The sequence below is a fragment of the Lepidochelys kempii genome, chromosome 2 (assembly GCF_965140285.1).
Source record: "Lepidochelys kempii isolate rLepKem1 chromosome 2, rLepKem1.hap1, whole genome shotgun sequence".
In the NCBI taxonomy this organism is placed as follows: domain Eukaryota; kingdom Metazoa; phylum Chordata; order Testudines; family Cheloniidae; genus Lepidochelys; species Lepidochelys kempii.
In genome coordinates, this window is record NC_136381.1 from 103,953,718 (window position 1) to 103,974,474 (window position 20,757).

At 38.9% G+C, this 20,757-nt stretch overlaps 1 protein-coding gene across 8 annotated transcripts in view; it reads left to right on the plus strand.

Moving 5' to 3' along the window:
* The window catches only part of ATP9B (ATPase phospholipid transporting 9B), a 297,033-nt gene that overhangs the window by 59,572 nt on the left and 216,704 nt on the right, over positions 1 to 20,757 (plus strand). For 6 of the 8 annotated variants that reach the window (XM_073331800.2, XM_073331798.2, XM_073331797.2 and 3 more), the window contains one exon: positions 13,926 to 13,984. The exons of the other annotated variants lie outside the window; for them this stretch is intronic. In XM_073331800.2, the coding sequence (XP_073187901.2) occupies positions 13,926 to 13,984 (59 nt within the window). The remainder of the gene's footprint in view (positions 1 to 13,925; positions 13,985 to 20,757) is intronic. 8 annotated transcript variants of the gene reach the window in all.

Below are 20,757 nucleotides of genomic sequence, written 5' to 3' on the forward strand. Positions count from 1 at the left end.
TATAATACAGGGGCACATGGTAGAGGTATATAAAATAAATAAGAGAATAGGGCAGGTAAATCCTTTTTACCCTCTCCAATAAGACAGTAATAACGGGGACATTCAATTATATTGAAAGACAAGAAATTTAAGACTGGCAAAAGAAAATACTTTTAGAAAACCCACAAAATCTGTGGAATTCGTTGCCAGAAGCAACAACTGAGGTGAAGAGCATAGCAGGATTGAAAAAGCGTTTTTTTGTGGATAATGACAAAATCAACGATTACATTAGATACTTACACCTGTAAACATAATTAGCATAGGTATAATTTAGGATTTGGCCTGGAGAATTTTTATTAGCAGCAATGATTCATGAGAATGAAGAAATTCAGTTTCTTATTCTAGGTTAAATTTGCAAAGCTTATTTTGAAAATAAAATATTTTTCAATTGTGCACACCTGATCGTAAGACCCAATAAAATATGAAAATTGATGACATTTTTAGACAGTAACTTTTTTTAGTAGAACTGCACTTTAAAAATATGCTCCATTTATATAGCATCATCTGTACAACAATTTCAAATTGCTCTACAAGCATGTAAACTTCAGACCTCCCCTCTGAGGTAGGTGGTATTGCTCTCATTTCAGATATGTGAAGACTGAGGTAAAGAGAGGTTAAGCAGATTGCCCAGGGACGTATAAGTCGATAGGAAAAGTGGGAGTTGATGAATTCTGAATCCATTCCATTGACCTCTAACAATCCTCCCTTCTCCTTGATTTCTCTTTCTTAAAATCACTTTTAGCTGATCCAGTTGTTGTTATAGTGTTGTGCAATAGTGTTGTGTTGCTGTGCAATTTACTCTTGGGCTTAGAGTACATGTACCAAAAAAAGAGGCTACTGCGGGGCGAATTACTTGTGAATGCCTCTCTATATGCAGTATTGTCATAGTCAAACACTTTGTTTTCAGTACCTCTGGGGGATATTTATGTAAAGACTTATCCCTTGGGTAGTGTGAACTGACAAGTAAAAAGCCAAGAAATGTCAACTTATGACCTGACTGTAGTTGTTCGCATAAGAAATGTCAACTTTACAGGATGCTGGTCTCCCATTAAGACTTGCTGATGTTTTGGAGCTTTTGTTTTTAATCAGAAAATGTCTTGAATCAGAGTTCTCAGTGTCAGTGGTACTCACTGCTATGTACTAGGCTGCCTGTTCCAGAAAAAAGCCTTAGCTATTAGTTATATATAGGATAAGGAGAATCCGGAGCTGATAAAAAGTGCTATTTAAGATTGGTCTTCTCTGTCACTTCCTTTGTTTCAGGAGATTAAATATCAGTAGATTCTTGGATTTTCTTAGATAGGTGAGCCAAATATGCATTTGTCTTCCATATCCTTCACATGAACTCATCTTCTCAGGTGTCTCTTGTTTACTTTCTTAGCCTGTTTTTTGAATGTCTTAAACTGGTTTCTACATTTTTCATTTTCTTGTCCTAGTCTGTTACGAAAACAAAGTCCTAGTCGATAAAGGTAATTTGTCTTCTAGATAGAAAGGGCTACAGATCCTTAATAGGTCTTCAGACTGCCATGGCTTAAGAGTGGAATGACCAGACCTGTCAGTCTCTAGCAGAATGGGAGTGGCCCAGGCACTGAAGATTCCATCAGTTTTGTTCACCCTCTTCAGTTTAATGGAAGCTTTTCCAGATGTATTTGCTGCAGAGCAAAAACTGATGCATGTAAAAGTGATCAAGTCCTTTCAGAGCTGTGCAGCCAGGCTTCAGGTTTATCTGTGGGCTTTTTTTACACCTTTTCTTTCAGTTAGGCACTGCAACAACTACTCCCCCTTCAACACTTCTTGATGGGCAAAAATAGAGAAAGTAGAAAGGAAAAATTTGCCTTTCTTCTTCCCATATTATGGAATGTGTGGATGGAGCCCTACACTTCCTGTGATCAAACACTAGGTCCATATTCTGAGGCTAAAGAAACTACGTATCTTACAAGACCACTTTTTGCTAGATTGGCGCAGGGATGTCTTGCCTCAGAGCAGTCAGCTCAGATGAAGTGCATAAAGGCAGATGAATTTCAGTGTTGATAAATACAAAGTAGTGCACATTAGAAAACATAATCTCAACTATACATACAAAATGATGAGTTCTAAATTAGCTGTCACTGTTCAAGAAAGTCACCATGGATAACTCTCTGCAAACATCTGCTCAATGTGTAGTAGCAGTCAAAAAGGTTAACAATGTTATGAACCATTAGGAAAGGGATAGATAATAAGATAGAAAATATCATAATGCCATAATATCATATAAATCCATGGTACACTCACACGTTGAATGCTGCATGCAGTTCTTATCACCCATCTCAGAAAATGTAGAGTTGGAAAAAGTACAGAAAAGGGCAAAACAATAATTAGGGATATGGAACAGCTTCTGTTTGATGAGAGATTAAAATGACTGGGACTGTTCAGTTTAGAAAAGAAGCAACTAAGAGGGAGGATATTATAGAGGTCTGTACAATCATGAATGGTGTGGGGAAAGTGAACAAGGAAGTGATATTTACCCCTTCCCAAAACAAATGAAGAAGGGGTCATTGAAATTAATAGGCAGTAAGTTTAAAATAAAAGGAAGTACCATTGGTCTGACCCATTAGGGCCATTCTTATGTCCTTGTGTTCAGAGATGCCTCTTCTCTTTCCCTTTAATTGGAAGAGCTGTCAAAAGCAAAGCATAATAATCCAGCTAGAAAAGGCGCAAAACACATTTAACCTCTCTGTACTGCATCTTTCTCTCAGGAGTTTTATAGTTCCACTTTCCTTTCTAAGCTGTCTCCCCACTCTCTAGTATCATGAGCCTAAAGCTGTGAAGCATGGAATATCAAAACATTGAGGAAAAATCTGGAAAACTTCTTTTCTTCTTCTTAGAGGATGGCCATCTGTTTTAGTCAGAAGCCATGGTCCAGAAAGAATAGACTTAAGGCAAACTCTTTGCTCTAGAATATTTGAGATAATTCTCAGAAGAGTTGTGGGATTAGTTCTTCCCTTGGACAGTCCTGCAAAAAAGGAGAAGGGGAAATGAGTGTAAAGAAAAGGGAAGAGGCTTCTATGAATTTCTTCCCTTCAGGATCCAAATGAGAATTCAGGGTCCCCTTGCATGCTAAATCTCTCGAGGATGCCATTAGGCCCAAATAGGAAATTCCTGCAAAAACCAAGTGTCTGCAAAGACTTGCTAAAACAGTCTATAAAATGTCCTAATCTGACTTTGTTAACTTACAGAAAGAAAATACAGTCGTGTTTTCCTGGGTAAAGGTCACAGCCATTCCCATAGAAATAGAATTCTCACCAGTGGATTCCACAGTGGGCACCATGGCAGTCTCATTATTGAGGGCAAACTTTGAAGTAATCTTGGGGTTAAATGTTTAAGTAATCTCCATGTTTTCTGCCAGGGCTGTAGTAGCCTGGAAAGGCTTGTACTTCAGACTTCTAGTTTGTGTTGTGTTTTGATTCTCATTGCTGGGCTGCATCCTAGCAGGCACCATTTATATCTAACACCTCTTAGGGTACGTCTACAGTACAAAATTATTTCAAAATTATTCTATTCTAATTTTTGGAAGCGATTTTATACATTCGGTCTTGTGTGTCCCCACTAAAGCGCGTGAATTCAGCAGAGTGCATCCACAGTACCAAGGCTAGCATCGAATGTCCTCTCATCTTTCTATGTAATCTGTATAATACCTACTCTTTCTCTTCCTCATCGACTGCTTCCGTTGCCAACTCTGCTCTGCCATCGTGAACCGAGCAGCACAGCTTCTGCTGCCAACTCTGCTCTCCCACTCTTGCCGCGCTACTGAGTTTCTCCATGTTGTCTGTCCTGGGCTCCCACCTCCGTGAAAGCCACAGAAGACAACCATTTCCCACCTTTTTTTGGCTATCGTGAACCGAACAGCACCTCTTCCCCTGCCATTCTGCTCTCCTACATTTCGTGCCCTTTTTCCAGGATTACCCATGCAGGCGCCATAGCGTGGCAAGCATGGAGCTTGCTCAGAACTCCACTGCAGTTTTGACCATTGTAAATACCTCACGCATTATCCAGCAGTGTGTGCAGTACCTGCAAAACCATGCGAGGAAGCAATGACTGTGCGATTACTATACTGATGAGGACATGGAACAGACATTCCTAGAAGCATGGCATGTGGCAATTGGGAGATCATGGTGGCATTGGGCCAGGTTCGTGCCATGGAACGCCGATTCTGGGCCCGGGAAACAAACACAGACTGGTGGGACCGCATAGCGTTGCAGGTATGGGATGATTCCCAGTGGCTGTGAAACTTTCCTATGCGTAGGGCCACTTTCATGGAACTTTGTGACTTGCTGTCCCCTGCGCTGAAGCCAAAATGAGAGCAGCCCTCACAGTTGAGAAGCGAGTGGCCATAGCCCCGTGGAAGCTTGCAACGCCCAACAGTGACCGGTCAGTTGGGAATCAGTTTGGAGTGGGCAAATCTACTGTGGGGGCTGCTGTGCTGCAAGTAGCCAATGCAATCATTGACCAGCTGCTATCAAGGGTAGTGACTTTGGGAAATGTGCCATTGTGGATGGCTTTAATGCGCTGCGGTTCCCTAACTGCGGCGGGGCAATAGATGGAACGCATATCCCTATCTTAGCTCCGAAACACCAGGGCGGCCAGTACGTAAACCGCATGGGGTACTTTTCCATGGTGCTGCAAGCACTGGTGGATCACAAGGGACATTTCACCCACCTCAACGTGGGATGGCTGGGAAAAGTGCATGACGCTCGCATCTTCAGGAACTCTGGTCTGTTTGAACAGCTGCAGGAAGGGACTTCCCAGACCAGAACATTATTGTTGGGGATGTTGAAATGCCTATAGTTATCCTCAGGGACTCAGCCTACCCCTTAATGCCATGGCTCGTGAAGCCGTACCCAGGCACCCTGGACATTAGTAAGGTAGTAAGTAAGTTCAACTATAGGCTGAGCAAGTGCAGGATGTTGGTAGAATGTGTTTTTGGATCTTTGAAAGCGCGCTGGTGCAGTTTATTGACTCATTTAGATCTCAGCACAACCAGTATTCCAATTGTAATTGCTGCTTATTGTGTGCTCCACAATATCTGTGAGAGTAAGGGGAAGACATTTATGGTGGGGTAGGAGGTTGAGGCAACTCGCCTGGTGGCCAATTTTGCACAGCCAGACAATGGCGATTAGAAGAGTGCAGCAGGGCGTGCTGCACATCAGAGAAGCTTTGAAAACCAGTTTCATGACTGGCCAGGGTACGGTGTGGCAGTTGTTTGTTTCTCTTGAAGTTACCCGCCCCCTATATATATATGAAAGGAAATAAAGTCACAATTGTTTAAAAACCGTTCTTTATTATTTGTTGCACAACGCATTGAGAGAAATCGGAAGGTAGACTGGGGGGGAGTGTGGAGGAGGAGGGAAGGACAAGTCCAGAAACCAAATCAAAATTTCGGATATGCCAGCTTTCTGCTGCTTGTGCAATCATCTGGGTTTGAGTGTGTGGGTTCCTGTAGCCTTCCCTCCTCCCCCCCCACCCTCGTGTTCTTGGGCATCCGGGTGAGGAGGCTATGGAACTTGGGGAGGAGGGAGGGCGGTTATACAGGGGTGCAGTGGCAGTCTGTGGTCTTGCTACCTTTCCCGCATTAGATCCACCATACAGCGGAGCATGTCAGTTTGCTCCCCCATGAGCTTGACCATAGCATCCTGCCTGCACTCATCGCATGCGTCCCTCCTCTCTTCATGTTCATTTAGCGCTTTACGGGACTCTGCAATTGTTTGCCTTCACACTTTCAGCTGGGCCCTATCAGTGCGGGAGGACTGCATGAACTTGGTAAACATGTCGTCCCGAGTTCATTTTTTCCGCCTTCTAATCTTGACCAGCCTTTCAGATGGAGTAGATAGGGGCCACATTGAAACATTTGCACCTGCGAGAGGAGAAAAAGGGAGGGTAGTATTTTAAGTGATATTTTAGAGAACAAAGGGGGACACTCTTTCTCAGTGAAACAGGCAATTCATAGTACACAGCACATGTTCTTTTTGTACAAGGTCGCATTTTGCCTCTTATACTGAAGTGCCTGCCACTTTGGTGTGAGTAAGCCATCACACACGGCCGGGCAACAGAATTCAGTTTGCAGTCAGCCATGGTAAACCCTAGGGGCACGTGGGGTTCTGCTTCTTCTGCATTCATTTCAGTGTTTTCAAACAGCCAGGCCCCCTTTCCCATAGCAAGCAATGCCTGGTGGGTTTGTCATATAAAAGGAGGCCTGCAGGCTCTCTGGGATGATAGCTACATACAACAATTCCCTCCCCCCCCCACCTACCACATGACTCCTATGAGGCTCTGAGCAGGGATGAGCCCTTTATACTAAATGCGAACAGCCCAGCACGGCTGGGTTCCCCCCACCCCCCACCACGTCGCTCTGATCAGGCTCTCTCACCAGAAGTGCCTTCTCCAGGGTCATGGTCCGGGAGCCCGCCTTTGGAGTTGTGGGAGTCTGTTGGCTCCAGCATTAAGACTAGTTCCTGGCTAGGGGAGAAAACTGATTCCCCACTTGCCGCCTGTGCACTGTCCTCCTCTTCATCCTCCAATAACTCATCCTCCTCGTTCCGTGCAACTCCCCCTTGCAGGTGTGCACGGACAGTGGTGAGGTAGTGGTGGCATCACCCCCCATAATTGCATGCAGCTCATGGTAGAAGCTGCATGTATGGGGTTGTGACCCAGAGCACCTGTTTGCCTCCCTGGCTTTTTGGTATGCTTGCCTGAGCTCCTTGATTTTTGTATGACACTGCTGTGTGTCTCTGGAGTAGCCTCTTTCCATCATGGCCCTGGAGACTTTAGCGTACGTATTTGCGTTTCTTTTTTTGGAATGTAGTTCTGCCATAACAGATTCGTCTCCCCCAACATGCGATGAAATCCAGTACCTCCCATTCGGACCATGCGGGAGCTCGTCTGTGAATCCAGGGCTGCGTGGTCTCTTGTGATGGTGGACTCTGCATGGTCGCCTGTGCTGATGGTGACCAAACAGGAAATGAAATTCAAAAGTTCCCGGGGCTTTTACTGCCTACCTGGCTAGTGCATCAGAGATGAGAGTGTTGTCCAGAGCAGTCACAAGGGAGCATTCTGGGATAGCTCCCGGAGGCCAATAACATCGAATTGCGTCCACAGTACCTGTAACTGAGATCTCGATTTTAGCGCTACTCCACTTGCTGAGTTGGAGTACAGAAATCGGATTAAAGAGCCCTTTAAATCGAAAAAAACGGTTTGGTCGTGTGGATGGTTTCAGTTTTATTTCGAATTAATTCGGCTAATTCTGAAATAACCACATACTGTAGACCAGGCCTTAGATACCCTTTACTTCTCATCCCAGGCAATGGGACATAGTGTGTTTTGTTTGGTTTTTCTTGGCACACGTAGCTCCATACCTGTAGAGCAGTGCGTGAGCAAAGCAGCTTCTGTTGTCATTGAAATACTCCAGAGGAAAATTGGTGGGGCGCCTATGGACCGAATAATCACTTCTTGGAAAGTGCTAAATAACTTATTAGGCGTAGTATGCCAGGGCTACAATAGCTAGGAATTTTCTCCCATTGATTAGAAGTGCTATTAGTTATTTTTGTGTTTTAGATAATAGAAAACTTTGATAGTTGTAGTCTAATTAAAAGGAACAAGGGCTAGGTCACTCCCACCCTGCCAGTGACTGACAAGCTTGGTTCTGCTCATTACGTTTCAAGCAGCTTCTCCCACTGACATAGCTACCGCCTCTCATGGAAGTGGTTTTATTATGCTGATGGGATTTTCCTTATATGTGTCCCTGAAGCCAGTGTCACTTCAGTTGCACAGACAGATGCAGGAGCCATCCTCTTGTTCCTCCACTCCCTACTGGTTGACACATAATCTTGCTCATTCCTTTTTAAATGAAAAATCACCTTCAGCAACAAGTAGCTAGCTGTAGGTCAATTAGTACTATCAGTTCCCTAAGCTAGATACTGGGGTGCTTGGTTAACTTTCTAAGAGCTTGTACACACTACCACTTATGTCAATGTAACTTATGTTGCTCAGAGGTGTGAATAAGCCACCTCCCTAAGCGACTAAGTTACACTGAAGTAAGCGCCGGTGTGGACAGCACTATGTCGATGGGAGAGCTTCTCCCGCTGACATAGCTACCGCCTCTCATGAAAGTGGTTTTATTATGCTGATGGGAGAACTCTCTCCCATCGGCATAGGGCGTCTTCACCAGACGTGCTACAGCAGCACTTCTAGTGTAGATTAGTCTTAGCAACAATTATTGTCTTACAACTGTCTTGCAACAAAATATTCTATTTTACTTGCCCGTCAGGTCATGCTCTTTCTGTAAACCAGGATGTTCAGGCTTTTCATCTTGTCTGGTGCAATGTCACTGCTCTGTTTTGTGGCATGTGTTTCTCTGTGGACCGTTTTTATATGTATTCAGTTGCTTAAAATAGGAACAATTTCATATTTTTTCTAACCTTTTTGAAATAATTTTCCAAGTTGCAATTATATTTGAGTGTACTATAAACATAGTACCTAACAAATATTGAGGTTTCCTTACGGAGCCTGAATGTTTTGTCATACTGAGGCATCTCATTAACACTGTAATTTTAAGAATTAAGATCTATGTAGTAATGTTTACATCTTTAGAGAGATGAAATGTTAACATATTTCAATTGGTATTTTTTATTATGTAGCAGTAAGCTACATAATTCTGGAATTTTCTCCACTTTCCTAAAAGTGGTACTAGTTATTTTGTTGACTAGAAAATAGAAAACTTTAACAGACTTATATGATCATTGCGCTGTGGATGTACATCACTGCTTTGTTTTTCTTTCTGGTTAACTTCAGAAATTGGTTTTTCATCTCAGTGGAAATTCTTAATTCTAATTTATAATATCTTGCATAGATCCACATTTATCTGACTTGAAAACCCACTAGCCTGGGATGAGTGAAAAAGGTGATGAAAGCCTTCCATTTCTACCAAACTTAAACTCTTAACTTAAAAAAGAAATCTGGTCTTTGTGAAGTTAAACAGAACCTGTCACATGTGAATTGATCAAGTGATACCTTCCTGAATCTGCAAACAGAAAGCCCTCATGTTGGTAGTCAGCTTCATTTCTACTATTCAGAACCCTTGGGACACAGTTTGCATTGTCAAGAATAATGTTAATTTCATCCTGCTGCTTGGGAAAGCTATGAATGGCAGCTGAGGCAATCACTGGAATTACTTATGCGCGGGAAGACTCTAAAATCAGTCTGGAGGAGATAGAGTAACTGTGTCTCTTTTTCCTTCCTCGTTTGTAGCAGTCAGAAGATTGGGTGAGTAAGTGTAGTCAGGCCCTATTCTCCCATTGCATCAGAAAAGAGGCAGTAGACTGGGGAGAAAATATAGGCAGTTCCTGCTCCCTGTACCTCTAAACTGGTTACACATACTAACCATGGGCTCCATATGAAAGATAGAGCCTGAAAGAAAGTCCCAGTGACAGCATGCTAGTAGAAATACCAGCATCCTGTCCATGGGCTTTTAACCTTTTCCCCATCTCCCCATTTTTTTTTTTTTCATATATACTCTGATTAGTAGGTTGAGTACTTAGGTTAGTAGGTGTCTGGTAAAATTTTCAAACACTGCACTCATTAACACTTTCCATTCAAGAGTTGTTATACGAGTGGTTAGGGGCAGGGGCTATGACCAGCTCAGAAAGGGGTAGTCCTTAAAGTAGAGTACAATGCATGAGAAATCATATAATCACATGTCATATTATTGGCAAATTCTATCTTCATAGAAAAGTTACTATTTTATCAGCATAATATTTATGTATTAGAGAACATGTGCCATAAAAAGGTGAATGGTGTCCTTTTTATTACACCAACTGCATATTTTGTTTACCTTGCTTTTAGGGTCTTTAGTAGGAAATACTTGTTAGCACATATGAAATATTTATTAGTGTTTTCAAATCATTGCAATTCACTTCAAAAGTCTTTATCTTCAGAGTATAATGAATTACTATAGACACTTATTTCTGCGTTCTAGTTCTGCGCAATTCTGCATATCGCTTTGGGCGAAAGGCTTGCGCCTTGGTGGACTATAAAGTCTAGATGCGCAGCCACTTCTGACAGCTTTGGACTTTTTATTGGTAATTACACAGATGGTAAAGAATGTTTTAGCTAGTGAGATGTTTTTAGAGGGAAAAATAGTTTGCAAAAATAATTTATGCAGTGAATAACATGTTTTTTCTCTAAATGTGCCTTCACTAAAGATGTAATATTGCATTATTTTAATGTTCTCTGAAATGGTATATGATGACTCTTCATTCTGATAGACTAAGGAAAGTATTCTTTGTAGATGTTTCAAGTTTTTAAACTACTTTTTGTATTACTGAGCCATGTTCTACTGATGTCTTTTAACAGGACATTGCTATGTCCTATCTGTCTTCCAATTCATTTTGAAGAAATAATAATCTGTGATCTACAGACCAAAATTTAAGCATGCTTTCTTCAACTATGACCATGAAATATAAAATTATAAATGTATAATAAGACATTCCATAAAATGCACTACTGTTTAATATTAATGACTTACTATGTTAATATTACCTTTAAACTTGAAGTGATGGTCTAGGTAACTCATTATGAACAGTAAAGTTTCCAGGATTTGTTAGGACTCTGTGAAATGATATGAAAGTTCTATCCTACATACCTACAGCCAACCTTAGTTACTTCTTGCTTGCCTAAGATAACCCCTGTGATGATAACAGACTGTGATGATTTTGCATCTTTTCCTTTTCCTTATTTGTGAGACTTAATGGCCTTTGATCCTTTATGTAGCTACCACTAGAACATGATTTTTGGGGGGGAGGGGCTGAGGGAATTCCACAGAGGGCAAATTCAAAGCCTTAAACTGAATAAGAGTGCTGTTAGTGGCAATATGATTGGTGTCCCTGGATGCTTTGGGCCTTAAATGACAGAATATAGGGCATAGGTCTAAGGCTACAACTCCCATATCTGTCACATTGTATTAATTAGTTATTACAACTGGATTTTTTCACACACTAGGATATATATGCTGTAAAATTTGAAGAAAATAAAGGGCTGCAATGTAGATGGAAAAAGTGTGGGAACCAACTAAAACAAGAGATTTGCTGTGACTAAAAAATAGAAAGTGAATTTGAAGTCTTGAAAATAAGTACAGCTTCCTAAGATATCCCTTAATGTTACTGAACCTAAACTTGTTAAGTTTTGGGAGCCCTAATTTGACTTAAAAAAATACATTAATGCAAAATAGAACAAACAATTGAAGGATATTTTGGACTGTTTCAACAGATGAGAACACATCTGTTTAACAATTACTGAATTAGCTTTCATTAATAGTCTGCATGTCACTGACCCAAATCTTGATATTTCATACAAAAACGTGGCCATTTTCACATTCAAAGATTCTGAGGTCACATTACTAAGAATTAATTACTTCCACAAAATTGCATATTTACTGTGATATATTTTAATAGTGTTAGAAACTTGTTAGCATAAATTAGTTAAGTATATGTTATGGTCCACTTTGTTGATTCTTTTAATTGTTACTTACTAATTGTCAATATTCAGTAATCTGTAAAGGGTCTTCACTGGCTAGTGCAAAGTAGTAGTGTTTTACTATATTGATGCATAGTCAAAATATTATGTTAGTGGTTGATCTTAGTGCTGCTAGTAGACTTGATTCAGACTAAAATTATTACGCAGAAAACATTCACTGTTGTCTTGAAATTCCTGCTGGACATCTCAGAAAAACTGCAGGCATGAAGCATTAATTATTTCAATCATCTGCTCTGTCAGGGGATACTTTTTTCCTTCAACTGTTGAAGATGTGGTAGAGTTCTAAGCAGGGCTTTGGAGCGGAGCCCGGATCTGGAGCGTGGAGCAGCTCCAGAGCGGTGGAGCTGCACAGGTTTTTGCCTGGAGCTGGAGCGGAGCCAGAGCACAGCTCCAAAGCCCTGGTTCTAAGGGTCGGCATGAAGACGTGTATTAAAAAAAAAAATAAGGGTGAGGGGTGTTTGATAGCAATCAGGAATGGAAACATACGTAAAAGATTCTTATCAGTCAGTAATGAAGACTGGCATTCTTGAAGAGGGATATGCTCAGTTCAAACAAAATTCTTAATTCTCTTTTCAGATGTTTCCATGTTTTAGAAATCCTGATGCTGTGAAAAGTGTATTCAAGGATGATAACTCAGTGAGCTGTGCTCATTTATTTTTAATTAGACTGACACCCAAATTTTAAGCCATCACCAATTTATATGTTTAGAGTTAAAAATACTTGTTTTCAAAAATTGCTCAAAACATATTTATTGCTGATGTCAGTCTTGCAAATCTTTGCTTACTCACATGAGCAATTACATTGAATTCACATAAGGGGATTTCCCAGGTAAATAAAGATTTGCAGAATTGGCTCTCTGGATTGCAATTTGGTTTTCCTTTCTGTTTTGTTTAATTACACACTGATAGATGAAACAACTTGCATGCATTAATAACCTACTTTCCATAATATTTCTGTTCCTTAGTTAATATTTTAAACTGCTAATGTACTGTTTTAATAAATTCATGTTTTATTACTCTTTTCTAGTTTTTTTTGTTATAGTGCAAGAATTTCACTTTGTATTCATTCCCCAAAAGGTTTTATTTTTAATACATGTGAGCAATGGCGATAATTATCAGTATCTGATTGTAAGCTACATGATACCACTTCAATCTATCAAATTTGAGGGGAAAACAGAAGTTTGCAGTTGTCTAGCTGTGTATTTCAATTCTTGAGCTTTTATTTATGTATATTATATATAAAATAAAAAATTCTCTGCTTAGTTAGGGGTTGCAAAACTTGATATCTGTTGAAGTTCTTTCTTGTAAGAGGGTATAAATACTTGATGCGTTAGTCTTTCTATTTTCGAGGTATGTCTGTGTGTTTTTGGTCCTTCGGGAAAGCAACATTATCTGGTGGTTTGAGCACAGGGCTGGGATACAGGAACTCCTGAACTCTTAATTCAGGCCCACCAATGATTCATTTTGTGGCCTTGGGCAAGTCACTTAATCTCTCTGCCTTTTCTATGCACCCATCAAATGGTGCTAATGAAACTTACCTACCTTACCTACCTTGGTGTGAGGATTTATTGGTTAATGTTTGTAAAGTGCTCTAAAGATTTAAATTATTACATAAATGTTGAGTTTTTATTTAAAATATTAATTTAGCATTCATAGCAGTTACTGGACTGACGGCTCTGGAGAGTGAAGTCCTCTAACTTCAGACAGATAAAAGATAGAGAGCTATTTTGCCAACTTCCTGATCTAGAAGTATTTCTTTTGAAAAGAGAGTAGTTAATTGTTTATACCATTGAAAGCTTGGTGTATCTGCTCCACTGTGACTGCCAGCATTAGTGTCAGTCACAGCCAATTGCAACAATGACTTTAGTGATTGTATAAAGCTGCCCACTTGTAACTGGCCTTTGACGAGCAGCTCATTTCAGTTAGGGCACTCTGCAGCAATACAGGTAATTACTTCTGACTTGGTCAGGACCAGAACTGGTTTGTACTAGATGAGTTGAAAAACTCCATGTGCTTTTTCAGCCCTAATGTTAGTGCAGTAGATCATACCCAAGCATCTTCCACAGCTTTTTATTCTTGTAACACCTGGTTATATTAGTCTGATAAATACAACAGCATGAATTTTTGAATATATTATTAGGATAAATAATTTGGTGACAGTCTGACAGTTTAAAACTACTTAATTTTGAATACACCTTTAAAGATCAGTTTTATGTTCTTCATAACATTGTTTTCCCAAAACAGTAATATTCTCTTGAAGTACAATTTGTGTTCGTGTGATTTTGCTGATATTTTCTTAAGTTGATTAAACTTCTCCTTTTTTTTAAGGTAAAGTGCAAGTTAAGAGTTCAGACATACAAGTTGGAGACCTCATCATAGTGGAAAAGGTTGATGCTTTTAAAATATATTTTAGACAATAAAGATGCCAACTATTAACGCTTATGCTGACTGTCTTTTGAAAGTGAAGAAAAGTATATTGTAGGGCTGTCAAGCGATTAAACAAATTAATCACGATTAATCATGCTGTTAAACAATAATAGAATACCATTTATTTGAATATTTTTGGATGTTTTCTACATTTTCAAATATATTGATTTCAATTGCAACACAGAATATGAACGGTACAATGCTCACTTTATATTTATTTTTGATTACAAGTATTTGCACTGTAAAAAAACAAAAGAAATAGTATTTTTAAATTCACTTAATATAAGTACTGTAGTGCAATCTCTTTATCATGAAAGTTGAACTTACAAATGTATAATTATGTACAAAGAAAAGCTGCATTCAAAAATAAAACAGTGTAAAATTATGGAGTCTGCAAGTTCACTCAGTCCTATTTCTTGTTCAGCCAATCACTCAAACAAGTTTGTTTACATATGCTGGAGATAATCTTGTTTACAATGTCACCTGAAAGTGAGAACAGGTGTTCTCATGGCACTGTTGTAGCCGATGTTGCAAGATATTTTTGTGCCAGATGCGCTAAAGATTCATACGTCGTTTCATGCTTCAACCACCATTCCCGTGGACATGCGTCCGTCCATGCTGGTGATGGGTTCTGCTCGATAACCATCCAAAGTAGTGCGGACTGACGTGTTTTCATTTTCATTATCTGAGTCAGATGCCACCAGCAGAAGGTTGATTTTCTTTTTTGGTGGTTCGGGTTCTGTAGTTTCCTCATCAGAGTGTTGCTCTTTTGAGTCTTCTGAAGGCGTGCTCCACACCTCGTCCCTCTCAGATTTGGAAGGCACTTCAGTTCTTAAACCTTGGGTCGAGTGCTGTGGCTATTTTTAGCAATCTTACTTTGGTGTCGTCTTTGTGTTTTATAAAATCTGCAGTGAGTGCGTTCTGAAAATGAACAACATGTGCTGGGTGATCATCCGAGACTGCTATAACATGAAATATATGGCAGAATGTGGGTAAAATAGATAAGGGGACATACAACTCTCCCCTAAGAAGTTCAGTCACAAATTTAATTAACGCTTTTTTTTTTTAACGAGCGTCATCAGCATGGAAGCATCTCCTCTGGAATGGTGGCCAAAGCATGAAGGGGCATATGAATGTTTAGCATATCTAGCATGTAAATACCTTACAATGCCAGCTACAAAAGTGCCATGCAAAAATGCCTGTTCTCACTTTCTGGTGACATTGTAAATAAGAAGTGGGCAGCCTTATCTCCTGTAAATGTAAACAAACTTGTTTGTCTTAGCAATTGGCTGAACAAGAAGTAGGACTGGGTGGACTTGTAGGCTCTGAAGTTTTATATTGTTTTGTTTTTGAGTGCAGTTACGTAACAAAAAAAATCCACATTTGTAAATTGCACTTTATCGGTAAAGAAATTGCACTAGATTACTTGTATGAGGTGAATTGAAAAATGCGATTTGTTTTATCATTTTTACAGAGCAGATATTTGTAATAAAAAATAATACACACTGTTTTCAATTACAACACAGAATACAGTATATATGCAAATGTAGAAAAACATCCAAAATATTTAATAAATTTCAACTGGTATTTTATTAACAGCGCAATTAAAACTGCGATTAATCTGCATTAATTTTTTTAATTGTGATTCTTTTTTTTGAGTAATAATGTGAGTTAACTGCGATCAGTTGACAGCACTAGTATATTGGAATAGTTACTTATGAAATACTAACTACTTACAAATATTTTAGACCAGTTTAGTTTTATTTCAGAATCTTCAAGCAATTTTGTTTTTTGTTTGAATTTAATTATAGTCCTAATTAAATATAAACATATGCATTTATATTTATAAGTAGTTTGATTTTCTTTCACTGAAGGAATTATTGAGTAAATGTTTATGGACTATGTTATATAGGAGTTCAGAACAGATGATCTTGGTGGTTCCCTTTTGGCCTTATTAATCTATCTTTTTTTCATTCATTTGATTTTGTTTGTTCTGTGTCTTTCACTGGCAAATTGAAATTCTTGTATATTTCCCGAATATGTCTTGTAAGTTTTGTTTTCAGAGGTTTTAAAAAAAAAATAGTCAGCACAGATCTTTACTTGTGCTAGAAGTGTGTGCACCTTCTAGAAAACAGTAGAAACATTCATGTGTTCTTTTATGTAGTTGAACATTTGAATATGAGAGTTGCTTAAAGAGCCGTGCACCAAATCTATTCCATATCTTTGACTCCAGTGCTGAGAGAGACTGGGAATCCTCAGTCTCCTCTTCCTCTTTCACTTGGTCATTTCTTTCTTTGTCTAAATTAGTTTTTTGTCTCATGTTGTAATTATTCTTGATTTTTTTTAAAAAGAAATGTTTGTTTTTGCCCAATTGCTCATTCCAGTTCATTAGGGAACTGGTCTATGATGATGGACCCCAAGTTCAATTTCTGTACTTCCTGTAATGAGAAAATACATATGAAGTATGGGCATATATAATGACTGAGAGGTCCATGTGCCCTAGGCCAGTGATTCTCAACCACAGGTACACAGAGGTCTTCCAGGGGGTACATCAGCTCATCTAGTTATTTGCCTAGTTTTACAGCTGGCTACATAAAAAGCACTAGTGAAGTCTGTACAAACTAAAATTTCATATAGATAATGACTTGTTGATATTGCTCTATATACTATGCACTGAAATGTAAGTATAATATTTATATTCCAATTGATTTATTTTATAATTATATGGTAAAATTAGTGTCAGCAATTTTTCAGCAATAGTGTGCTGTGACGCTTTTGTGTTATGACTGATCTTGTAAGCAAGTAGTTTTTAAGTGAGGTGAAACATGGAGATCCACAAGACAAATGAGACTCCTGAAAGGAGTACAGTAGTCTGGAAAGGTTGAGAGCCACTGCCCTAGGATCCTCTTGGATCCGTGCAGTCTTTATCGTAAGAAAATCAACTTAAGGCTTTCCGGTCAGAGGAATCTCGGTACCTTGGGTCTTTCTCAGACAAGCTCATGTTGGAAATCTGACTTTGCAGATAGCAGAGGCTGGTTTTCTCCCAGCACCATAGGGTCAGTATCAAGTCATTCTCTACCAGACACAGAAGGAGGCATCAAAAGTCAAAACTCACATTTGTTGCCACTTCATCTGACATGTCATCTAGCAAATGGCAGTTTGGCAGAGAGCCCTACCTTAAACTTTATGTATGTATACATTTTTCCTAAACTCCCTTTTGGGGATTATTCTTCCTCCTTTCTTACTGCATGGACTAGAATTATTACTGACAAAGGAATCCAAGAAGCCCTTCAGAAAGGGTACCCTGTTCAATTTCACTCCAACTTGCTCTGTCCTTCTCCCCTCCCTTTTTTAAGGATCTCATTCATAAGAACGTGCTAAAGGTGGAAGTGAATTCCTTCCTCTAACTGAACAGCGGAAGCCCCTCATTAGTAGGTAGGGAAGGGATTAAATTTCCTTCCTGTTCCTTCCCCATGCTCAAACAAAAATAATTCTTTCCCTAAGCCTACAAGATTAGGTTGCAGCTCTCCATTTAAAATGTACTTATTTGCACATTTTTGTTGGACCAGTCTATTGGAATTGAAAATACATGAGGTTCTGTGTAGGCAATGACCATTCTGAGTACTTTCTTTTTTGTGTCTTTCAGCACAAGTTTCAACTAAATTTCTGGCAATGGTAGTAGCGCACTTAAAATAGCAAGGCAGCCATATGTACCCCTGTCTGGACAACTGGCTTTCTCAGAGCTCATTCTTCAGAAGTATCTAGATAGCCCTTCAGATGCTGTGTAACAAGTCTCCCCTAAGAAGCTAAAAATCAATCATAAGAAGTCCATGTTTGCTTTGACTTAGATTATGAATTCAGATGGAGTTTCCTGAACTCAGGCTGTAACTGCATATTGCATATACCAAAGGAGAAATTTCTGAAAATTCAGATCAAGGTTCCATGCACCTCACAATAAACTGGATTGAAACTCTGCAGCAAGGTTCCTGGATTCTTCAACACTGGTGCAGCAGACAGAAAAGTCTGTGGCAGCTTCATTAAAAATTAAGGTTTTTAATTTAAATATGGCCATAAATAATTAGTAAAGTAGCCTCTGGGGCACTAGACTCTTCAGAAGAGGTCAGCCAGATGTAGACATCTAAATGCTGTGGCCAGATTGTTGAAAGTTGTCAGCACCCAGAAGCTTCCATAGCTCCTAATGATTGTTCTAAATCTCTGAAAGCCAGTAGTAAACTGATTGGTTTAAGGGTTTCCACATAGAGGTTGGCCTAGATTTAAGTAATACATTTTAGTTCAATTGGTGCAAGTTTTGTGTTTAAGCCAGCGCTTAGGGACACAGTTCTGCCTCTATTTAAATTCTGTTCTCAAGGTTATCTTCATGACTTAGAGGACTAGATACACACAGTAATCAAGTTCTATTGAATTTAATAGCAAATTTACATCTCTTCTGTGATCGTCACAAAACCTGTAGAAAATATATAATTCCCTATTAAACTACATAGGCTTTTAGGGTGACTTGTGTAGAACCCTATTGATTCAATTCCTATTACATTTTGTAGGACTTTATTGTATATTAGAAATATGGTATGTCACTGAACTCAGTTTTGTGTGGAAATTTATACTGACAGTACTCCAAAGAAAGTGTAAGGAGCTTACCAACAGCATATCACAAGATGTCTTACAGTAGAACCTAAGAGTTACGAACACCTCGGGAATGGAGGTTGTTCATAACTCTGAAATGTTAGTTACTCTGAACAAAATGTTGTGGTGGTTCTTTCAAAAGTTTACAACTGAATATTGACTTAATACAGCTTTGAAACATTACTATGCAGAATAAAAATGCTGCTTTTAACCATCTTAATTTAAATGAAACAATCACAGAAAGTTTCCTTACCTGGTCAAATTAAAAATAAACAAAACCCAAACTTCCCCTTTTTTAATAGTTTACCTTTAACAAGGTACTGTACTGTATTTTGCTGCTGCCTGATTGCATATTTCTGGTTCCAAATGAGGTGTGTGGTTGACTGGTCAATTTGTAACTCTGGTGTTCGTTAACTCTGAGGTTCTACTCTACTAAGTTCACATTCCTCACCCTCCTTTCTCACTTCAGAATCTTTTATATGCAGTTTTAATGAACTGAGAGAAACTAAAATTGGATTAGAATTTGTGCTGTTTATATCATCTCGGGTCTGAACTTTTACTTCTGAAAGGAAGCATACACAAGGCTCAAATAACTACTGCTTTTCAGCAGTTTCCACCTTCATATGCTAAGAGCATATATGTGCTCCAGGAGTGGGACTCTAACAACAATCTACTCCAGGGCATAGTTACTACGTAAGTAATCCTCCATTACTAACTAGGGTGACCAGACAGAAAATGTGATAAATCGGGACAGGGGGGCAATAGGAGCCTATATAAGAAAAAAAACCCAAAATCGGGATTGTCCCTATAAAATCGGGACATCTGGTCACCCTATTACTAACAGTACAGTCTATGGATTATGTCCTACCATAATGTTCTAAGAACTCAGGAGGGTTGGAACTACCTTAATTTCCTTGCTTGAGAGCTCAATGCTATGAGATGCAGAGCTTCCTCATCTTCCACTGACTTCACCTTAAAGGAGGAGCTCAGCACCTTTACATGATCAGATTTTAATTTGGGTGGCCAGTGTTTCCATTTCTAGTGATTTAGGAAAATGGTAGGTAGATTTTAATTGCGGTGGAATAAAGATTTAGCCAAAATACCTCAGTCATAAGTCATGTGGCATAATCATTTCAAATGGTGCTGCAACTATAATTCTCCTTTTTTGTCCGACCTAACCATGGATGCAAGTACTTAAAAAAGAATTCTTAGGAATCAGATTGTCTTATTGTGCAATGCTTTAGGTTGTTGAATTTATTTTATTTTAGAGATTAGATATCAAAAATAATACCAGTAGATGCACTCTGGGTTTCTATTTATTACAACTAAATCCTGGTTATTTTTACATTGGCCTTAAGACCACTTGAAATTATATGTTTTACCTGTATTTTGTTGAAGTAAGCAGTTCTCAGTTTCAAAGTATGACTCTTAAGCCAAAGAACCAGTCAGGAGTGAAGTGTTCAATTGCTTGCTCTAATGGCAAAAAAGCAAGTTAACATTATATTTGACTGGAAGATGCATTAAGAGCATTTCTGTCGTGAAATTAATGAGTCATTTGAGAAAAAGATCCATATGTTAACTAGTGGCTGCACCACAAACACTAACAACTTAAGTGAAAAACTTTCCTACATTTAAACTTTGAACAGCCTTGGTTTTACAGGCCTGATTAATTTCAAAGCAAATCTACTGACTGCTTTATGGTGAAAACAGTTCGGGTCCTAAGTAATACTTTTGTTAATGTTTCAACAACTGAAAAGTTGCTAATATAATTAATATTGTAATGGGGTGGGGGGCTTGAGGGGTGTGGAAAATGACCTTTTTTGTAGGAGAAAATACTCCTGGTTTATATTAAAAAAAAAAAAAGGCTGTTTGAGAGTTTAAAACGTGTTTTTTCCTGAGGATATGTGCTTCCCACTCCATGTTGGAAGAATCTTAACTATTTTGTTTATGTCAAGACCTACTTTATTATTTAATCTTAATAAAGCATTTAGTCCATAATGCTTTATAGTAAAGTGAATGTGTCAAATTGAACAGAAGCCACAACCCAAGGGGTCTGTCAAATGGATAGTACAGTTCAAAATGAGCAGGTGGT